Below are 20,433 nucleotides of genomic sequence, written 5' to 3' on the forward strand. Positions count from 1 at the left end.
TGCAGAGGCTGGTATCCTGTCACCAAGTCACCCTTCATTTACATGTGGAGAGTCCTTGACACTGATCCAGCTTCCTTAGAGACAGCTTTCAGAGTGAACAGAACCTTTAACACTCCTGATTTTATCTATCAGACAGGGCTCCTTGACTGAGCAGATTAACAGCCCAAATCGAGGGAACTCATTCTATGAAATCCACCTGACTCACCTCGTTACAATCACTACAGTTACCATAGTGGCAAAGGTTGTTGTTTAACCCTGGATAAACTTACCAATCAAAAAAAGATTATAGTGCCTGATTGGCTTTCTAAGTTTGAAATTGTTTTCTTAAAGATGCTGTCTGGTTATTTTTAATTTGCTGACTTTTTCCTTACAAAGAGTCCTGTGCGAAGCATGACCTTTTTTTTCAGGAAACTTTCAACCATTCCCTAAAGTCATGGGTCTAAGTGTGTGGTGGATATATAATGCAGAAGAACAATCGATTACATACCATCTCCAATACTTGCCTCATATCATATCCCTTTCATTACATTTCATCAAAAGGAATTACCACAGTAAAGCAGACCCTGAGGTGTTGTATGGTACGTGACTCCGAGGCCCCATGTGGCCACTCATTTAGATTACCATATTGTGAATGCTGAGACTACGGGGTTTCCACACCCCTTTCAAATTATTTTCTATGGCTCTTGTATGTGGCAAATGCACATTCAAAACTTGGAACAACACTGCTGACTATGTAAACTAACTTACTTTTCTTTCCCAACCAGAATGAAATTGCGACAATACTAGATATTGGTGTGCCGGCAGAGAGAATCATTTATGCAAATCCCTGCAAGGAGGTCTCTCATATTAAATATGCTGTCAGCCGTGGAATGCAGATGATGACATTTGATAACAAAGACGAACTGCTCAAAGTTGCAATGGTGTATCCAACTGCCAAGTAAGTAGGCAGCACCTCTCTCTCTCTGCTTGCATTGCATGTTAAACTCAGCAATTTCAGTTTATTTCTGTGATATATGCCTGTTCTTGCATACCTTCTCTGGTCCTTGTGCAGAACATGTTAAATGCATTGTAATCATTCTTATTTCCATATCGCTGCAAACCTTGAGTCAGTAAACAGTAACTATTAGTGGAGTTTTCCTCTCTGTTATGGCCTGATCAGTGGTACGAAAGGTGGGAAAATATTTTCATGCATCTGCACCTCATTAAAATCCCACCTTATTCAGACCTCACTTCCAATCCTCCTCTCCTCCACTAAGGAATCATCGGTGCAAATGCTCAATAGATAATTCCGGACGGGTACCTAGTGACTCCAGCTTGGAGAATGCTTGCCTTGGCTATCATGAACTTCTACTGAACTACACTGCTGCATGCTCTATGGCCATCATCTTCCTTGAATCTACATCCATGCAAGTTGCATTCACAAACCATCAATCTCACCACCTTATTTTGCCTGCTGTGGGACCAACTCACACACCACTTAAGCCCTTAAACACTTTGGAGTTCAATGACACCAGTGACTTGAATGTCTGACAGGTCACTTTGTACACAGGGACAGTCATTCATCTTTCATGCTGAAATGGTCATTTGTGAATTTTGAGAAGATTTGTAGTTCAGGTTGAGGTTCAAGTTATAAGTTTGCTTGCTGAGCTGGCAGGTTTGTTTTCAGATGTTTCGTCACCATGCTAGGTAACATCATCAGTGAGACTCCAGTGAAGCACTGGTGGTATGTCCCACTTTCTATTTGTGTCATGGTCTGTAAAGGTGAGTGAAATCATTTCTGGTTCTTTTTCTCAGAGGTTGGTAAATAGGGTCTAAATCAATGTGTTTCTTTATGGAGTTCTGGTTTGAATGCCAGGCCTCTAGGAATTCATGCCGTGTCTATGTTTAACCTGTCCTTGTATGGATGTGTTGTCCCAGTCGAAGTGATGTCCTTCTTTGGCTATATGTAAGGATACTAGTGATAGTGGGTCATGTCTTTCGGTGAGAAAGTGAGGACTGCAGATGCTTGAGATCAGAGCTGAAAATGTGTTGCTGGAAAAGCGCAGCAGGTCAGGCAGCATCCAAGGAACAGGAGAATCGACATTTCGGGCATAATCCTGAAGAAGGGCCCATGTCTTTCGGTGGCTAGTTGGTGTTTATGTGTCCTGGTGGCTAGTTTTCTGCCTGTCTGTCCAATGTAGTGTTTGTTTACAGTCTTTGCAGGGTATTTTGAAAATGACATTATTTTGCTGGTTGTTGGTGTAGGGACCTTTAGATTCACCAGTAGCTGTTTCAGTGTGATGGTAGGTTTGTGGGCTACCATGATGCCAAGGGGTCAGAGTAGTCTGGTATTCATTTCTCAGATGTCTTTGATGTATGGTAGTGTGGCTAGGGTTTCTGGCTATGTTGTGTTTACTTGTTTGGGCTTGATGTTTCAGAATCGGCGGACTGTGTTTATCAGGTAATGCTGCAAAGAAGTCCTTTTTTTGTCTACATCCCTGTAGTTGTAGTTCATCCCTCTTACTAGGATGGCTTTTTCTGTGTTTGTTAGTGGTTGGTCTGATAGGTTCTTATTCCAAGCTTCTGAATTCTCTGTGGTGTTCTTCTGTGTGAGCTTGTCCAAGTTTTCTTGAAGGGATAGACTTTTCTTTTTCTTGGTCTGCTGTTTTTTGATGTTGATGGCTCGTTCTAGTGTGCGTGTCCCTTCATGGTCTGTCGTGTTAATGTACAAAAATTTTTGACAAGAAATTTTCTGATTGAAATGGTCATGTATTTACTGTCTCCTACTTTGTCTTCTTAGCACTCACAACTTCAGTGCTTCTTTGAAAGTTGCCAGACTATCCACTTCATATTATTTTCTTATTTCCTATCGGCTGACAATCTCTATGTAGGTCACATTACATATTGGTGCATGAGGTCTTTGGAGCTCAGTTACAGGCTTCTAGCCTCTCTCTGTGGATTGGAGCTTTTTGGAACAGATGGAAACGAAAGCAGCTTGTGACTGTGGGGAGTACTAAACAGTCAGACAGGAGATGGACACATTTCTATGTGACACCAGGATCACTCACGTACAGAAAGCGAAGAAGGTTACCTCAGAGTACAATGGGATCTTGATCAGATGGGCCAATGGGCTGAGGAGTGGCATATGGAGTTCATTTTAGATAAATGCAAGGTGCTGCATTTTGGAAAAGCAAATCAGAGCAGGACTTGTACACTTGATGATAAGGTCCTGGGGAGTGTTGCTGAACAAAGAAGCTTAGGAGTGCAGGTTCATAGCTTATTGAAAGTGAAGTCCCAGGTAGATAAGATAGTGAAGACGGCATTTGGTATGCTCTCCTTTACTGGTCACAGCAATGGGAGGCCATGTTGGAGCTGTACAAGACATTGGTTAGGCCACTTTTGGAATACTGCATGCAATTCTGGTCTCCTTCCTAAAGGGTTCAGAAATGGTCTGCAAGGTTGTTGCCAGGGTTGGAGGATTTAATCTAAAGGGAGAGGCTGAATAGGCTGGTGCTTTTTTCCCTGGTGTGTCAGAAGCTGAGGGGAGACCTTATCGAGGTTTATAAAATCATGAGGGACATGGATAGGATAAATTAACAAAGTATTTTCCCTGGGATGGGGGTGTCCAGAACTACAGGGCGTAGGTTTGTGGTGAGAAGGGAAAGATATAAATGGGACCTAAGGGGCAATTTTTTCACGCAGCGGGTGGTGCATGTATGGAATGAGCTGCCAGAGGAAGTGATGGAGGCTAGTATAATTTCAGCATTTAAAAGGTGACTGCATGGGTAAATGAATATGAAGGGTTTAGAAGGATATGGGCCAAGTGCTGACAAATGGGAGTAGATTGGGTTAGGATATCTGGTCAGCATGGATGAGTTGGACCGAAGGGTCTGTTTCCATCCTGTACATCTCTTTGACTCTATGTCTGTAACTTAACTTTAAAGATGTCCATTCAAAAGTTAGATAACAGCAGAGAGGAAGCCGTTCTTAAATCTTTTGAAATGTGAACAAAGCTTTTATATTTTCTGCCTGATGGAAGAGGGTTGAAGAGTGTATAAGCGGATGCCGGGGGATCTTTGATTATGCTGTTTGGTTTGGCAATGCAGTGGGAAGTATAGATGAAGTCAGTGGATAGGAGGTTGGTTTGTGTGATGGATTGAAACAACGCTCTGTAGTTTCTTTCAGTCTCGGGAAGAGCAGTTGCTATACCATGCTGTGACGTGTCCAGGCAGGATACTTTCTATATGGTACCTATAAAAATTTATAAGAGTCGTTATGTACCTGCGAATTTCCTTAAACTCCTGAGGAAGTAGAGACATTGCTGTGCTTTCTGGATCATGTGTCAATGTACGTGGACAAAGACAGATTGTTGGTGATGGTTTCTCCCAGGAACTTGATGCTCTTAACCACCTTCATCTCAGCATCATTGATGCACACAGAGGCATGCCCTCCACTCCGCTTCCTGAAGTCAGTGACCAGTTCCCTTATTTTACAGACATTGATGGAGAAATTGGTGTTTTTTTCACAATGCTGTTTAGCAATCTATTTACATGCTGTACTTGGTCTCTTCGATGTTTGAGATCCAACCTACAATGATGGTGTTGTCAGCAAACTTGTAAATGGAGTTGGTGCAGAATTTGCCCAGTCCTGTGTACATAAGGAAAATAGTAAAGTGCTGAGTACACAGTCTTGTTAACAGACATCGGTGTTGAAGATTATTTGGGAGGAGGTGTTATCGCCTCTCCTTATTGGCTGAGGTCTGTTGGTCGGAAGTTGAGAATCCAATTACAAGAAGTTTGGAAGTGAGTTTGTTTGGAATTATGGTATTGATTATGGAATTGTAGTCAATTAGTTGATGCTTAACATAGGTATCCTTGATCTCCAGATGTTCCAGGGATGAGTGTAAGGGCAGGGAGATAATGTCTGCCGTGGACCTGTTGCGCCAATAGGTAAATTGCAAAGCATCAAGCTGATCTGGGAGATTGGGGTTGATGCGAGCCATGACCAACATCTCAAAACACTCCATAATTATGCATGTCAGAGCAATATTGAGGGAGTAATTGAGACATGCTGTATGATTTTTTTTGGCACTGGGATTATGGTTGTCTTCTTGAAGCAGGTGAGGATTTACTAAGGATCGTATTACGGAAAGGTTGAAGATGTCTGTGAATACTCCAGCCAGCTGGTCCACACAAGACCTGAGTGCACAGTGGGCACCTCATCTGGGTTGGTCACTTTCCCTGGGTTCACCCTGAAGAAGGCCAATCTAATAGGAACAGGTGCATCCAAGGTTGGAGGGACAGGTGACATCGTTTCACTGTCTTTAAGTTCAAAGTGAGCGTAGAATGCATTCAGGTAGGGATGAACTGATGCCCATCATTCTGTTTAATTTTGCTTTGTAGCTGCAATGATGCATAAGCCTAGGCACAAAATGGTCGGTGTCCACGTGGTTAGTCTTGATCTCAAGCTTAGTTTGTTATTGCCTCTTGGCATTCCTGATGGACTTATGAACATTGTACCTGGATGTAAATATTCAGGTTAATCCAAATAATGTCTGAATTAACAAATTCAGCATCCAGTCATCTACACCCTGACTAATGAATTCTGTAACAGTAATGGCATACTCGTTTAGGTTGGCCACTGAATTCTTGATTTTGGCCCAGTCCACTGACTCTAAGCAGTCCCATAGAAGCCCTTCTGTTTCCTCAGATCTGCACTACAATACTCTCTGTACTGTGTCCTCAGGCTTTAATTTCTGCTTGTAAGTCAGGAGGAAGAGCACAGCATTGTGTTCTGATTTTCCAAAATGCGGACAGGAAATAGAGGGTAGGCATCTTTTATGGTTGTGAAGCAATGGTCAAGGATGTTTGGATGACTGGTAGGACAGGAGAGGTGTTGGTGGAATTTTAGTAGCACATTCCTCAGGTTGGTCTGGTTGAAGTCACTGACTACAATGAACAAGGCTTCAAGCAATTCCATCTCAAGACTATTTGCAGCATTGTATATTTTATCAAGTGAACTCTTCACTATGGCATTGGGTAGGATGTAGACCAAAGTCAGGATAATGGAGGTGAACTTCATTTACCAGAGATCCCCAGGCTGTTCAAGTTCTTCTCATTTGTTGAAGAGAGTCAAGCAGCCCAAGCACTGAGATCCTTGCTGTTATTATTTAGCCGTCTTTGACCTTTCATGTTGCTGAATAAATGCCTTGACATCCATCTGATTGAGTACATGAACCACTCATCTGATCCTTCTTTCAGATATCCGCACATGGATGCATTGCATGAACATTATGGAAAAGTAGTAAGACAGTTCAATAACATTGCATGGATCTGTATATGTAGCTCTTACATCTGTTTGGCTATGAGATTTGAGTATCATTTCAAGAATCATTGCCAGCCCGGTTGTCAGCAATCCTGAGAAATCTTGTTTTGTCTCTTGCATCATCAGTAACCCTTCAGATTTTACATCTTGTGTAGACTGCTAAATTTGAAATGCTTGAGCATTCTCCAGGGCAGTGTTAAACCTGTCGGATGCAGCAGCTTGTGCAGTTGCTCTTGGCTGACAATTGTACTGAGGTGAATGGATCTGTGAACTGCCCATAATACATTTCCCAACCTTGAATGCCAGTGGTCTGCCTTGAAAAACTGTGACAGAAAATGTACTCTCCACTGCAGATATGTGTAGAATCATTACTGATTCTGTATTCTCACTCATGAGCTGTGTGTATATGTTGATATGTCAGGCTAAGCCCCAGTAAAGTCTCCACTGATTGTGTTTAGCTTCCATGATTTCTACATGAAAATTGAACACCTTGGCTGCTGTCCTCAATGTCAGTATTTAAGGATACCTGACATTTGAAGCTTCCTGCAGTCTATATGAGAGATAAGCAATGCTCAGCAACTGTCATGACCATGGATCACAGCCCTGAAGTGCTGGGGATATTTTTCAATTGTAATTCCAAATATGTTTTTAAAAGAGGGCCGGTACAGCCAAAAATGGCTGTAGATGTAAAATACGTAGCTGTCTGCAGAGAGAGATACCCACAAAATTGTCACACCTGTGGATGTGAAAGGAATTTCCAACAATGTTCCTTCAAAGGTGAAAGAGGAAGTCCAAAGCAGACTAGTCTGTGGTCTTGAGACTACAAGCTCAATAAGCTAAACAGCAAGCCATTTCCTGCAGAATATATTTCCAAAATATTGAGACATTGTGTTTTTCACTTTGAAGAATACATAAGGACAGGGTTCAAAGGCCAACTTCAATTCTACTGGTGTGGACTAGTTGGCGTGAATGCTCTCATGTGTACCAGCACGGAGGGAGTTTCCTCTGTGGTTGACCCTATTGAACTTGATGATATTAGAGGTCATCCACCAATACCTTTCAGCCGAGATGGCCCAGGCATGCTAACAGTCTCCTGGCCAGTTATAGGCACATCCTTGTTGGTATGTAGACTATAGAAACAGCAGCAAGAGGGAGGTGCAGTGGCCAAGAAGAAGCCCCTGGGAGATCTGTCTGTCACTCCTCCTCACTGTGAGTGTCAGCTAGTATCACTCTGTCTCCAAGCGGAAGGTGCTCCTGGAGTGAGGTCAAGGTTCCTCCTCTCCCTCTTGCCTTGTTATCAATGCTGAGCACTCACAGCTAGCATTGTGGAATGAAAGTCTATGTTCATATCGGCAGATGCTTCTGGTCCTGGGTCTTCATGCTGGCCACCAACCAATTCCTGGAGACAGCAAGGTGTCTGCATGACAGAGCCAGCACAGCACTGATAACATTGATAGACTCTTCCAGTCTTCATTCGGTTTACTGAGTACCTTTGCTAAAACCACTTGATCTACCTGTGCCTGGCACTGTACTTTGACCAAGCCATTTCTGGGAAGGACAAGGGCGTGTCTTCTACCTGTTGCTGAGCAGCTACCAATCCTCTGGCAGTCTGTGACTGTCAGAGACCTTCCTTGACCAGCTGCTGAGAGATATCAATGGTGTAATCACCAGATTGTGTTGACTGGACTTATCTACAAAGATGAGATGAAATTCGCTGAGCTTTTGGAGGATGTAGGTGAAAGCCTTCCCAGTGCATCCTCTGATGGTTCATCAGCTTACTGAGGGTGGAGCCAGAGCTGAGGTTGTTCAGTGCAGTCCTCATCTAAGCAGCAGTTCACTGAATGGCAGTGCTGCTTGAGTAAGGGAGTTTAGTTGTAGAAGATGCATGAAAGATTGTGCATTTTTAGAATGGCTTAATACTGGTGGTAATGGTAGAGTTGCACAGCACATCACAATGAGACTGAGTGGGTCGATTGCCTGCTGGACTGTCCCAATATCCAAATGAGTGACTGGGCTCTTCTCTGGCCAAACCAATTAAGATGTGCATTGGCAGAGTTAAAGAGAAGATACCCTCAGAGAGGGCAAGACATCAGTGATGTTCTCACTGACACATGCTGCTGTTTGGGTCCAGCCTGGCTGGGTCTGTTGACATGGTTTCCTTATCGGTCTGCAGAAACAAGGATAGCCCTCCTCTCCAGCACCTCCAGATCTCTGACCTAGAAGCAGCAGCTGCTTTGCCTTTTATCTACAGCATTGTTAAATTCAGGGTCAAGCAAGGCAGTTGAAGAGGTGGTGCCTGGCTTCCAGCATTAGGCATGCAATGCAGCTAGGCATTAGGCATACTCCCAGAGGCATATAATATGGGAGGTCTCACCATTGCTGAGGACTTCTGTCTTCCCATCACAGGGTTCCCTGTAAATTGTACACAACAGCTCAGTTGCATAATTAAAATAGATGAAAACTAAAGAATGCGTGAGAAACTTTGTTCAGGACTATGAACTCACTCACCGCACTGACAAGGTGCTACACAGGAGGATGCTAAATAAGATAACAGCCCATGGTGTGAGGGGTATGATACTGGAATAGACAGAAGATTGTCTGAATGGCAAAAGGCAGGGAGTGGGGATAAAGAGGTCTTATTCAAGACGGCATCCGGTGACAAGTGGAGTTCTACAGCAGTATGTGTTGGCACAACTATTCACATTATACACTCATGATCTGGACAAAGGAATTGAGGGCATTGTCACTATATTTGCAGATAATATAAAGTCAGTTAGAGGTTAGGTCATCTTGAAGAGGCAGGGGCATTGCAAGAGAACTTGGACAGGCTAGGCATGTGGGTGAAGAAGTGGCAGATGGAAGACAATGTGGGAAAGTTTGAGGTTATACACTGTGGTTTCTAAATGAGGACAAACTAGAGAACATTGGGCTTTGCTAGTCCTAGTTCAGGATTCTCTTCAGGTTAACACTTATATTCATTTGGCAGTTAGGAGACAAATATAATGTTTGGATTCACTTCGAGAGGGCTAGAATATAAAAGCAGAAATGTATTGCTGAGGTTGTGGTCAGACCACAAATTTGGAATATTGTGAGCCATTTCAGGCCCTGTATCTAAGGAAGGATGTGCTGGCATTTGAGAAGATCCAGAGGGAAGTTACAAGAATGATCCTGCGGTTGAAAGGCAAGTCGTGTGAGCCGTAGTTGAAGACTCTTGGTCTGTACTTCATAGAGTTTAGAAGGATGAGGGCGGGAGGGGGAGAAATCGCATTTAAACTTATAGAGAGGCCTGGATAGACTAGATGTGGAGATGTTTCCATTAGTAGGAGAGGCTAAGACTCACGGGCATGACCTCAGAGTGAAGGGATGACCCTTAGAACTGACATGAAGAGGAACTACTTCAGCCACGTGGTGGTGAATCTGTGCAACTTATTGCTGCAGCAGGATGTAGACACCAAGTCATTGAGTGTATTTGAGACAGAGATAGATTGGTTATTGATTAGTAAGGGGATCAAAGGCTACGGGAAGAAGGCATGGTGATGTGGTTCAGAATCATACCAGTCATGAATAAAAGATGGAGGAGACAAGATGGGCTGAACATCCTAATTCTGCTCCTATATCATAATTTTGAACTGCAAATGAAAAAATCCAGGTCACACTAGATTTCACGTCTCCAATTCCAATCTCTTAGGCACAGTTCTCTGTATTCCCTGTCACAAATGGCAGAAAACATAAGTTGTCATGCTCCATTTTCTAGAACTCTATCTTGTAAACTCTATGCCTCACGACATTCCCCCTCTTCGTAAACCCTTCTCAAAATGCTTTCTGACATTTCACCAAAATCTTCCACTACAAATCCTCCGCACTGGGGTCGTATGGTAGCTCAGTTGTTAGCACTGCTGCTCACAGTGCCAGGGATCCAGGTTCGATTCCAGCCTCAGGTGAATGTCTGTGTGCCTCAGGTGAACATCTGTGTGGAGTTTGCACATTATCCCTGTGTCTGCATGCTCTGGTTTCCTCCCACAATCCAAAGATGTGCAGGTTAGTTGAATTGGTCATGCTAGCTTGTTCATGGATGTGTAGGTTAGGTGCATTAGTCAGAGGTAACTATAGGAAAAAAAGGGTAGGATAATAGATCTGGGTGGGTTATTCTTCAGAAGTGGGTGTGGACTTGATGGGCCAAAGGGCCTGTTTCCACACTGCAGGGATTCTATGATTTGAGATATTTGCTGCTTTGAAAGGCACTATGTAATTGCAAGTTATGATACTTGTTAAATAGTCATTCTTGACTTTTGCTACTGAACAGTGGAGTGCAAATAATCAGATCACATCCCTTAAAGTCTGTATGAAAACTTTCTGTTTAGGAGTGAAAGTTCAGTTTGACTGTTCAACTTTCTCTCTAAACTGGGAATATGAACTTAATGTGATACTCCACTATCATTGAGTATAGAAATATAAGGAAACAGTATAATATTGCAAGAACAGCAAAGAAAAGATTTGAGAAGCCACTGGCAGCCAACATGCAAGGAAATTTACAGGCATCAAAACAGTAAAAGGATGGAGTGAGAGTGGCAAAGGGAAGTTATTACACGAGGAGCAGAGTTTCCACAAGCCCTCTTGAACAGTCTGTCGGGAGTGAATGCCTGCTCCTGAAGCCGTCCCCGCCTCCTCTTTCTCCTGTTCCAAGGTGGCCTCCAGATTCCGAGTAAAATTCACTGACATGACATGCTCAAGGTGACAAATAATTTAAAGGTCTCCTTGGCATTGAAATTGATATGTCAGCATGTGCATGGATTGATAGTGGGGCTGAGTGGCAGACATATGAGAGAAGGAAGGCTGGAGAATTTGGCAAACTTGAGCATGGTGAGATGCTGGGGTGTGAGAGGAGCTGGTCACTGGGAACCACAATGGGATCCACCCTTCCCTTTACTCTCCCCTCATCCAGCTCTGCCAGCAGGGGCAATGCTGGCAGAGCTGGATGAGGGGGAAGTAAAGGGAAGGAAATGAGAGAAGCGTGATGAGGGTGGGCAGTGCTTGATGAACCTGTAAGAACAGCAAGTTGGAGAGACAGTAAGTTTTGCAAACTTAAATTAGCAGTGAGGGTGGCATGGGCTTGGTGCATGCAGTATTGGGGTAGGGAGATACATGCCAGCTCCCAGGATACAGGAGAGTAAACCACCTGGGGAAATTGCCACAGATGAATATGAACATATCAAAATTAGGTGGCATAGATTTCAGGACAAACAGTTTCCTGGATGGTGGCAACCCAGCAAATCATGAATTTATTGGATAGTTACTCATCAGCTGCACTTTGCTAGAATCGTAAGCCTTCGTTCCTCTACCTCTCCCCATTTAGCTGGAACGTGCAGAGACAGTTGCAAGTAGCCAATGCCTCTCTGCACCACAAGAATCCAGAAAGTCTGATATATATCCAACCACTCTGTTTCTCCATTCCCGAAAAGATCAAGAAGTATTGATGTTCTACACAGAGTGCCATAGACTCATACAGCAGAGAAACAGATCCTTCAGTCCAGCCAGTCCATGCTGACTATGTTCCCAAACTAAACTAATTCCACCTGCCTGCAATTGGCCCATTTCCCTCCAAACCTTTCCAATTCATGTACTTAACCAAATGTCTTTTAATGTTTCTGACTGTACCTGCATTTACCATTCCTCTGACAGTTCATCTCACATACTAACCACTCTCTGTGTCAAAAAAGTTACCCCTCATGTCTTTTTAAATATTTCTCCATCACCTTAAAAATACGCTCCTTAGTTTTGAACTCCCCAATCTGGGGAAAACATGTTTGGTAGTCATCTGAGCTACGTCCCTCATGATTTTATAAACCTCTACAAAGTCACCCTTATAGAGATATAAAAACAGTTAAGTTCTTTTTAAAGATTCCCAACTAAAAAAATGATGGAGGGTCAGGTGATGTGTTGTTTCTGCATGATGTGGGAGCTGGTGGACCCCATTTGAAGTTTCCAGTGACCAGCTCTCCAGTGAATCTTGGTTGCCGGAAGAACTCCTGCTCAGAGTCGATCAGCTGGGGTCTGACCTTAAAAATTGTGACAGATCAAGGAGTTACCTGGATGTTGTGTTTCAGGAGACAGTCACACCCCTTAGACTAACTAACTCCAAATTGGCCTATGATCAAGGACAGGAGGGTGTGGCTGTGAGTGAGACAGGTAGAGGGGTCCAAGAGATGGAGGTGCAGGTGAGTCCTCCCCTGTCCTTGTTCAACAGGTCAAGAGCTTTGCTCCCCGTGTGGACAGGAATGGGGATTGCAGGGAGGAAATGAAGAGTAGACTCAGAAGATCTAGAACGGGGCATGAAAATGCTTTAGCAGGTAGGATGAAGGAAAACCCTCAGGCGTTCTACACTTATGTGAAGAACAAGGGATGGCCAGAGTGAGGGCAGGACTGATCAGGCATAGTGGAGGGAACTTGCACTTGGAGTTAGAGAAAGTAGAGAGGTCCTTAATGAATACTTTGCTCAGTATTCACTACTGAGAGGGACCTTGACTTTTCTAAGGATAGCGTGAAACAGACTGATATGCCAGAACAGGTTGATGTTTGGAAGGGAGATGTGCTGACAATTTAGAAAAACATCTGAATAGATAAATCCCCTGGATCAGAAGGGATATATTCTTGGTTACGACAGGAAGTGAGGTAAGAGATTGCTGCGCCTTGGATGTTGATCTTTGCGTCTTCACTGTCCACTGGAGACATACCAGATGACGGGAGGGTGGCAATGCTTGTTCAACAAAGGGATTACGGATAATTCTGGGTATTACAGATCAGTCAGTTTTACGTCAGTGGTGGGCAAAGTATTGGAGAGGATTCTGAGAGACAGGATTTATGATTACTTGGAAAACCATAGTTTGATAAGAGACAGGGAAATCTGGCTGTCTGGATACAGAATGGCTGGTCTACAGATGACAGAGGGTTGTGCTGGATGGCAAGTATTCTGCCTGTAGCTCAGTGACCAGGGTGTTCTGCAGGGATGGGTTCTGGGACCTCTGCTCTTTGTGATTTTTATAAATGACTTGGACGAGGAAGTTGAAGGGTGGGTTAGTAAGTTTGCCGATGGCATAAATGTTGGTGGAATTGTGTGTAGTGTGAAGGGTTGTTGCTGATTGCAACAGGACATTGACAGGATGCAGAACTGGGCTGATAAGTGGCAGATGGAGTTCAACCTGCAAAGGTGTGAAGTAATTCTCTCTGGAAGGTCAAATGTGAATGCAGATTACAGGGTTAAAGGCAGGATTCTTGGCAGTCTGGAGGAACAGACGGATCTTGGGGTCCATGTCAATAGATCCTTCAAAGTTGCCACCCAAGTTGATAAGGTTGTTAAGAAGGTGTATGGTGTGTTGGCTTTCATTAGAGGGGGATTGAGTTTATAAGCTGTGAGGTTATGCTACAGCTCTTTTGAGCCCTGGTTAGACCACACGTGGAATATTGTGTTCAGATCTGATCACCTCATCATAGGCAAGATGTGGAGCTATTAGAGAGGGTGCAGAGGAGATTTACCAGGATGCTGACTGGACTGGAGGGCATGTCTCATGAAGAAAGGTTGAGGAGCTAGGGCTGCTCTCATTGGAGAAAAGAAAGATGAGAGGTGTACAAGATGTTGAGAGGCAGAGATAGAGTGGATAGCCAAAGGCTTTTTTCCCATGAAGGAAGTGTCTGTCATAACTTAAAGGTAATTGGAGGAAGGTTTAGGGGAGATGTCAGAGGTAGGTTCTTTACACAGAGTGTGGTGAGTGTGTGGAATGCACTGCCAGCAGTGGTAGTCAAGTCAGATGCATTAAGGACATTTATGCAACTCTTGGATAGGCATATGGAAGATTGTACAATGAAGGGTATGTAGGTATCCTTAGAGTAGGATAAAAGGCAGGCGCAACATCAAGGGCTGAAGGGCTGTACTGTTCTATGTTCTATGTGTTTTCTCTGAGTGAACGCAGTATAAGGATTAAGCTAAATGAGCTTGTGGCATGGTTCGAAATTGGCAAGTATGATGTGGCTGCAAGAGATCAGGATTGGGAGCGGAATATTCAAGGATATACATCCTATCAGAAAGATAGGCTGGTGGACAGCCGGGTGGGGTTGCCTTATTAGTAAGAAATGAAATTAAATCAATCGTAAGAAATGAAGTAAGGTCAGATGGTGCAGAATCTGTGTGGGTCGAATTGAGGAACTGCAAAGGTTAAAAAAAAACATAGTTGGAGTTATGTACAGGCCTCCAAACAGTAGTCAGGAGCTGGGGCGCAAGACACACCAAGAGATAGAAAAGATGTGTAGGAAAGACAAAGTTACAGTAATCTTAGGGGATTTCAATATGCAGGTGGACTGGGAAAATCAGATTGGTAGTGGATTGCAAGAAAAGGAATTTGGGGAATATCTATGAGATTGGTTTTGAGCAATTTTTGGTGGGGCCATACAGGACACAGGCAATACTAGATTTAGTGTTGTGCAATGAGGCAGACCTGATAAGGGAGTGGAAGTTGAAGGAACCCTTAGGAGGCAGTGATAATAATTGAATTTACGATGCAATTTGAGAGGGAGAAGATAGAATCAGAGATAACGATATTAAAGCTGAATAAGGGCAGTTATAGAGGCATGAGGGAGGAGCTGGGTAAAATTGACTGGGAGAGGAGCCAAGCAGGAAAGACAGTGGAATAGCAATGAGAGGTGTTTCTGGGAGTAATTCAGGAGACACAGCAGAAATTCATCCCCATGAAAAAGAAGCATGGTACAGGGAGGATGAAGCAACCATGGCTGACATGGGACGTCAGGGAGAGCGTGAAACCAAACGAGAAAGCATACATTATTGCAAAGGGCAACAGGAAACCAGAAGATTGGGAAGCTTACAAAGACCAACACAGCAACAAAAAAAAGAGGGAGACGATTAAATATGAGGGTAAGCTAGCCAGTAATATAAAGGAAGATTGTAAGAGTTTCTTTAGATATATAAATGCCAAAAGAGAGGCAAAAATGGACATTGGATCGCTGGATATGATGCTGGAGACATATTAGTGGGAAACAAGGAAATGGCTGAGGTACCAAAGACTTTGCATCAGTCTTCACAGTGGAAGACATGAGTAATATCCTAAGCATTCAAGAGAGTGAGGAGACAGAGCTGAGTATGGTGCCCATCACCAAGGAGAAGGTGCTAGAAAAACTGAATGACATGAAGGTGGATAAATCACCTGGACCAAATGGACTACACCCCAGAGTTCTAAGGGAGATAGCTGAAGAGATAGTGGAAGTATTAGTGGTGATCTTTCAGAAATTGCTAGAATCAGAGAGGGTCCCAGAGGACTGGAAAATTGTAAACGTTACAACCCTGTTTAAAAAGGGGGTAAGGCAAAAGGTGGAAAATTACAGACCGATCAGCCTAAATTCGGTTGTAGGTAAGATACTGGAATTCATTGTGAAAGATGAGATTTCTGAATACTTGGAAGTATATGGTAAAATTGGGCAAATTCTGCATGGTTTCATCAAGGGGAGATCATGCCTGACAAATCTGATAGAATTCTTTGATTTGGAGATGCCGGTGGTGGACAAGGGTGGACAAAGATAAAATTCACACAACACTAGGTTATATTCCAACAGGTTTAGTTGGAAGCACTAGCTTTTGAGGTGCTGTCTCTTCATCAGATGGTTGCGTAACAGGACCATAACTTGAGGAAGTAATGAGCATGTCAGACCAAGGAGCGTCGATGCATGTTATGTATCTGGACTAGATTACTTACAGTGTGGAAATAGGCCCTTTGGCCCAACAAGTCCACACCGCCCCGCCGAAGCATAACCCACCCAGACCCATTCCCCTACATTGACCTCTTCACCTAACACTACGGGCAATTTAGCATGGCCAATTCACCTAACCTACACATTTTTTGGATTATGGGAGGAAACCGGAGCACCCAGAGGAGACCCACGCAGACACGGGGAGAATGTGCAAACTCCACACAGAGAGTCGCCTGAGGCGGGAAATGAACCCGGGTCTCTGGCGCTATGAGGCAGCAGTGCTAACCACTGTGCCACCGTGCTGCCCAAAATATGATGCAGTTTAGGAGGCTCCTCTGTAAGATAAGGGTTCATGGTATAAGAGACAAGGTGCTAGCATGGTGAGAAGCCTGGATGTCTGGCAGTAAGCAGAGAGTAGAGATAAGGGGATCTTTCTCAGGATTGCAGCCAGTGACAAGGTTCAGGGTTGGGACCACAACTTTTCACTTTATGCATTAATGATCTAAATCAAGGAACCGAAGACATTCTGGCTAAGTTTGCAAAAGATTCAAAGATGTGTAGAGGGACAGGTAGCTTTGAGGAGGCAGGTAGGTTGCAGAAGGATTTAGACAAGTTAGGAGAGTGGGCAAAGAAGTGGCAGATGGCGTAAACAATGGAAAAGTGTGAGGTCATGCACTTTGGTAGGAAGAATAGAGGCATCCCCAATATTTTCTAAGTGGGGAGAAAATTGAGAGTGTGAAGTGCAAAGAGAGTTGGGAGTTCTGGTCCAGGATTCTCTCAACGTAAACTTGCAGGTTGAGTTAGTAGTTGGGAAGGCAAATGCAATGATGGCATTAAGTTTATGAGGTTTTGAATATAAAAGCAGGGATGCTTTGCTGAGGCTCTGTAACACTCTGGTCAGACCACGTTTGGAATATTGTGCGGAGTTTTGGGTGCCATATCTCAGAAAGAATGTACTGGCGCTGGAGCATGTTCAAAGGATGTTCACGAGAATGGTCCTAGGAATGAAAAGCTTAACATCTGAGGAACGTTTGAGGACTGTGGGTCTATTCTCGATGGAGTATAGAAGGATGAGGGGGGATCTAATTGAAACTTACACAATACTGAATGCTGGACAGAGTGGATGCAGGGAAAATGCTTCCTTTGGTAGGAGAGACTAGGACCTAAGGGTACAGCCTTAGAGTAAAAGTAAGACCTTTTAGAATGGAGATGAGGAGAAACTTCTTTCGTCAGAGAATGGTGAATCACTGCCACAGAAGACTGTGGAAGCCAGGTCATTATGTATATTTAAGCCTGAGATAGATAGGGGATCAAGTGTGATGGGTAGAAATAGGGAGAGTGGGGTTGAGAAACCTATCAGCCATGATTGAGTGGCAGAGATCAATCAATGGGCTGAATGGCCTAACTTCTGCTCTTGTGTCTTATGATCTTAAATCACAACCTCCAAAGCTCCAGTGAAAAAAATTCCCATCTCATCCAGCCTATTGTTATATCTCAAACTCTCTATTCCCAGCAACATCCTGGTGAGCTTTTCTGAGCCCTCTCCAGTTTAATATTTCTTCTCTGCCATGTTACCACTGCATCTGTTTGAGCTGCGCAAATTTGGATTGCCAGTGCTCATCCAGGTGGACAGTGGCTTTCTAAACATGGCATAAATGTAAGAGGTGCCAACATTTTGTCAGACAGGCAAGTTGTTCAGGAATGCACATTGTAAGATGAGCAGAAATCACGTATGAGAGACATAACAGAGGCATGGTAGGTAAACACTGTCATTCAGTTTGGTTTGATCTCCATGTTTGAGATAATTCTTGCAATTCTGTTTTATTCAGGAATGCTAAATTCATTTTCCTACTGCTGTTTCAGAATGGTTCTGCGCATTGCTGTAAACGATTTTACATCCCATTCGCCTTTGAGTGAAAAGTTTGGAGCATCACTAAGTGAGTGCAGACTGCTAATGGAATATGCAAAGGCTTTGAATTTGGACATCATTGGTGTTAGGTAGGACACATTTTTTTTAGCTTTCTTTCATTCTTAATTCTTTTTCATGGGAAATGAGGATCGCTGGCAAAGCCAGCATTGATTGTCTATCTGTATGTACTCTTGAATTTACTGGGTCGCTTTTATGATTTTACAGACACCAGGTAAGAGTTTATCAGTGTTATTATTCCCTCTTTGTAGGAAGATGTTGCTTCAATCACAAGATTTGCACCATTTACAATGATGATGTGCAAATGCTACTAAATTATTTATTTTATTGCTTTGTTACACGAGGCCCTATTGCAAGAAGCCAATTACAGGTAAACACTCTTTCTCTCTTAGCATTAAAATTGTTAGTTTAGCTGCCCATTCCCACTCCTCTGGCAGGTACTGCATACACTTTATCCCTGTTGTATAAAGATCAAGAGTCTTTAAGGCTGCAATAATCTCTAACTGATCATCACAAGACACATTTGCATGTATTAATTCAAGCAAGTAGTCAACGTTCTCAAAAAGCTGCAGCAGAGTGAGACCTTCCCTCAGGTGAGGTTGACATGGTCACACATGTCCTCAGCTTTCCTGAGCAATGGCTGTTTTGAGATCCAATTCTGCTCAGTGAAGTCCAAGTCAGAAATCACATCACACCAGGTTACAGTCCAACAGGATTATGTAAGTCACAAACTTTCCGAGAACTGCTCCTTTGTCAGGTGGTGAGGTTCAGATCATGCAGCTACTTCATGTCTGTCACTGGGTCCAGCATCTTACTCAGTTTGTGATATATCAGAGAGGAATTGAGGGACTTCCTGTACTCAATGCAGATACCGATCACACACTGTAACCTCTCACTCCTTTAACATCCTTTAGTCATGTGTGCCTTACTAATTGGGCTGGATGGCTTCCTCCTCTTGTTCTCCAGAAATAATACATTTCTCGCAATTTTTACTCCTCCTAACATAAATTCGAGGAAGTTTATGCTGCTTCTTTGATCTGCACTTCCATGACCGCAAGCCATGCATGAGGGTCTTGTACACTCAGTTATTAATCAATCTACCTACAGCCACATTGACAGCTGATGGAGGTCCATCTAATAGGGTCTGTCAATAAAGCTTTTGCCTCTTGAATGTGGCTGCCATCCTGAGCTGGGTGATGACTGAAGAGATGAAACAGTAATTGGGTGCCTCCTGCACAATGACCATGAGCAAACTTGGATCCAGAAAACTACTTGTTGTCTGGTTCTGGACTCTGTCTGCAAAATGAAGCCCTCTATTTCTGATGTGCAGCCTATGTAGTTCGAGGAAAGTAGGATTCTGAAATAGATGGAGAAGATTAAGGTCAAATACAGTGTGCTATATTTTGAAAGATGGGAATATGGGCATCTTTGTGTGCACTGCTGGCAGGTTCAAGCTACATTTGAGTTTAAAAATGATATGTGTGGCTAAGAGTTCCAGTCAAACTGTGCGCTGAAGCTGAACACATTTATAGAAAATGAATGTCTGTACATTCCTTAGGTGTGACATAGTCACTGAACAAGTAATCCAGAACTTCTTACTAATGTTCTGGATATACAGATTTGAATCTCACTCTGACAGAGCGTGACGTTTGCTGTCAATAAAAATCTGTGATAAAAAAGCTCGTCTAACACTGACAATTTAACACTATTGATTGTTGCAAAACCTATTTAATTCACAAAATCTGGGTAAGGAACTCTGCCATGTTTACCTAACTTGGCCTACATTTGTTTCCAAGCCCATGTCAACACTTGGGTAATTAGGGATGGGCAATAAATACTGGCCAAGCCAGCAACTATACATCACATGAAACAAATTTTAAAAGTCCTTGATTTCAGTTGGAGCTTGATGATATCTCTTCTTTTCACAGTTTTCATGTCGGAAGTGGCTGTACTGATCCAAAGATTTTTGCTCAGGCTATAGCTGATGCACGTGTTGTCTTTGATATTGGGGTATGTTTTACTTGGAATTTCATTTGAAAGATGAACAAGAAGAAATTTTCAATGATAAGTTTATGATGAAACCAGAAACAGTTTGTGTCATTTTAGCAATCGGTGCATTTATTTCACAATTATCCTTTTGCTACAATTATAAAATAAAATCAAACTTCATAACCTCTTGAACTTTGAGACTACAACACTTGGTGGTTGAGATAAAAACAGTAAATTTTACATTAAAGATAAATCCAGGTGATTATATTGCAGTTGCTGAACCCAGCCGAGGTAAAACAGGAAGGGCAACCAACTGCAATAACTATCCACTAAATTTACAAACAATGAGGGTTGATATGGAGGTGATGAATCAACATTGTGAACCCCATTAACCGTGGTGTATAATTGCATGAGAAACCAGAGAAAATCTGATGCTTGATCATTATTTATTATGTCCAAATTGG

At 43.0% G+C, this 20,433-nt stretch overlaps 1 protein-coding gene across 2 annotated transcripts in view; it reads left to right on the plus strand.

Moving 5' to 3' along the window:
- LOC122548185 (antizyme inhibitor 2-like) overlaps window positions 1-20,433 on the plus strand; it is an 81,406-nt gene that overhangs the window by 37,118 nt on the left and 23,855 nt on the right. For both annotated transcript variants that reach the window (XM_087987007.1, XM_087987006.1), the window contains exons 4-6: window positions 765-937; window positions 17,917-18,051; window positions 19,909-19,990. In XM_087987007.1, coding sequence (XP_087843133.1) covers window positions 765-937; window positions 17,917-18,051; window positions 19,909-19,990 — 390 coding nt within the window. The remainder of the gene's footprint in view (window positions 1-764; window positions 938-17,916; window positions 18,052-19,908; window positions 19,991-20,433) is intronic.

The sequence above is a fragment of the Chiloscyllium plagiosum genome, unplaced genomic scaffold (genome assembly GCF_037043375.1).
Source record: "Chiloscyllium plagiosum isolate Xiang-an unplaced genomic scaffold, Cpla_swu_hap1 HiC_scaffold_5, whole genome shotgun sequence".
Lineage (NCBI taxonomy): Eukaryota > Metazoa > Chordata > Chondrichthyes > Orectolobiformes > Hemiscylliidae > Chiloscyllium > Chiloscyllium plagiosum.